Here is a 2,235-nt window from a genome sequence, read left to right on the forward strand (position 1 = left end):
TTCCCTTTTTAACACATATATTGGTTAGTCCTTGCATATTTTTTTATCACTGCCTTCACTATGTAAAACTTTATCAGAAATCTGCAGTTGCCTTTAGATCTTGAATTATTGAGAAAAAAAAAAAGAGTTAATATTAATAAGATGATCTGAAGCAATTTTATTTGTGCTTCTTTGGGTCAAAGTATTTCTGTAGCGAGGGACTTTTATGACTTGAAGATGAAATTTTGGAAGAGGTAGAAAATGTTGAAGTTAAATGTTAGCAGTGTGGGAAAAAAAATATATTCACTTCCGTTTTACATACTTTATTTTTTATCATTGATGTCTCCAGTACAAAATGTGCTTGTCGCTCTCTCTGTCTATCTTTATCACCGTTTCTCACAATCTCAATCTCTGATAAACTTATAGATTATCCTAAGTTTCCCCTAAAAGACAGATAGATATGTTCAATTGATATGATATTGCATGAAACCTAAAGCACATCAGCTGCTGATGTGTCATATAATGTTTTAAAATTCAGTATTTATTTCATTATAAACTTTCATATTCACAAATGAGTATTATAGAATACCTATAAAATAAAATATATATGTTATTATATTACTGAAACTAATTAAATATGCTCATTGAAAATAAATACCCCTGTCATATTGTAAGAAAAGATCTGAATTTCTTATCTACATTATCAAGAATAATAGAAAGTCCAAAAACAATATAAAGATCTCTCATTTCAAACAAGATCTAGCATTTGGCACAAGGGCACTCACATGAAAACATATTTTACATTTGTCCAAAAGTATTAGAGATGAGATTAAAAAAAAAAAGTAATTATTCTTATTACTTTACAAAGGTCTATTTTTTATTACTTTAATATCAATATTACGAACACAAAATATTAATAAAAGTATTTTCATTGTACAGATTTTTAACAAGTGCATGTATATACTTTCAGGCAATCATTAAGCATCCTTTTTTTCCAGTCAGAAAATTTTCAGATGTTTTAATATGAAGTCAAACAATGAACCTAAAAAAAACGAAAAAAAAAAATTTATTCCTCACACTTGTGTTATCAATCCTTGTGAATTTGTAGCAGACATTCTACAGGTCCTTCCCTAATCTTTCAATCTCATCTAGTACAAAATCCATATCAGCATTGGTGGTCATTGGCGTAGAAGTGTTTACTAGACGGAAGAAGTTGACCAAGTTCTTAGATGCGAGAGGTTGGTATCCAATCATCATGGTACCTTCTCGGACCATCTGACCCTTAATTATTGGAGGAACCTGTGTAAAAAATAATGATTCATTGGAAGTTAAGTATGTCAACAAAATGGTGATATAGTGAAATATCACCAAAACATTAATATAAGAATGGATGAGAATTTAAGACATCGTTATAATGTGCACCTTAGATAGCTTTTCCCACCACTCTGGGGTCTCAGGCTGGTCTCGGAGACTTGGAGGAATGTACCAGAAACACGTGTTGGTACATTGGGGTTTCTCTATGACACGTCTGAACCCTGGACGCACTCCTAGCTGTTCATTAAAGTAACTGAAAATAGTCAGAGAACACACGATAATTATCTCTATTAATAAGTAACTGGATTTTTTTTTTTTTTTTCGTGCATTAAACAAAATACATCCCATTTGACCAAAATATACACAGTAAATGAATGAATTGAAGGAGTGATCATTCATATTCGAATGGAAAATTTAGTCCTACATCAGGCTAAAGTACGCACTCAGAAGCACTGAAAGCAGCATCAATCTTCTTCTCTACTAAATCCAGTCCTTTTGTGCTAAGCAGGAAGTAAAGCTTAAAAGCATCAACTTTCCGCCCACACTGGATGCTCTTGTCTCCAGTGTCGTAACTCATATCATAAAACTTGTCTTGTTGGAATAGGTATGTGGCACTTGCAGAGTTGCATTCATGGAGCAGTCCCTGTGTGGAGAAAAGTATTCTCTTGGTTTTAGTAACATGCAAGAGCAAAGTACTTTAGCTAAACTAAAACAAAACTTTAGCAAAAAAAAATAAAAAAGAAAACAAATGTTTACATTTTAATGACTTACTTTATGTCTCACAAAAAATGGTGAGCACTGCAGTGTTGTACCAATCATCTTGTGTGGATTCCATGAAACAGAATCTGCCCTGAAATTAATCTTAGATCTCAGCATCTTACAAGTTCAGATGAATTAGCAGATATTTTAATTTACAACATTTGAATGCAAGCGTTATCATTA

At 32.0% G+C, this 2,235-nt stretch overlaps 1 protein-coding gene across 3 annotated transcripts in view; it reads right to left on the reverse strand.

Moving 5' to 3' along the window:
- Nucleotides 1-286: 286 nt before the first annotated feature.
- The window catches only part of LOC125046029 (cysteine sulfinic acid decarboxylase-like), a 6,396-nt gene continuing 4,447 nt past the window's right edge, over nt 287-2,235 (reverse strand). For all 3 annotated transcript variants that reach the window (XM_047643623.1, XM_047643622.1, XM_047643624.1), the window contains 4 exons: nt 2,065-2,143; nt 1,737-1,936; nt 1,402-1,546; nt 287-1,278 (listed from right to left, as the gene is read on the reverse strand). In XM_047643623.1, the coding sequence (XP_047499579.1) occupies nt 1,096-1,278; nt 1,402-1,546; nt 1,737-1,936; nt 2,065-2,143 (607 nt within the window). In that variant the 3' untranslated portion in view covers nt 287-1,095. The remainder of the gene's footprint in view (nt 1,279-1,401; nt 1,547-1,736; nt 1,937-2,064; nt 2,144-2,235) is intronic.

This window comes from Penaeus chinensis, chromosome 38 (assembly GCF_019202785.1).
Source record: "Penaeus chinensis breed Huanghai No. 1 chromosome 38, ASM1920278v2, whole genome shotgun sequence".
In the NCBI taxonomy this organism is placed as follows: domain Eukaryota; kingdom Metazoa; phylum Arthropoda; class Malacostraca; order Decapoda; family Penaeidae; genus Penaeus; species Penaeus chinensis.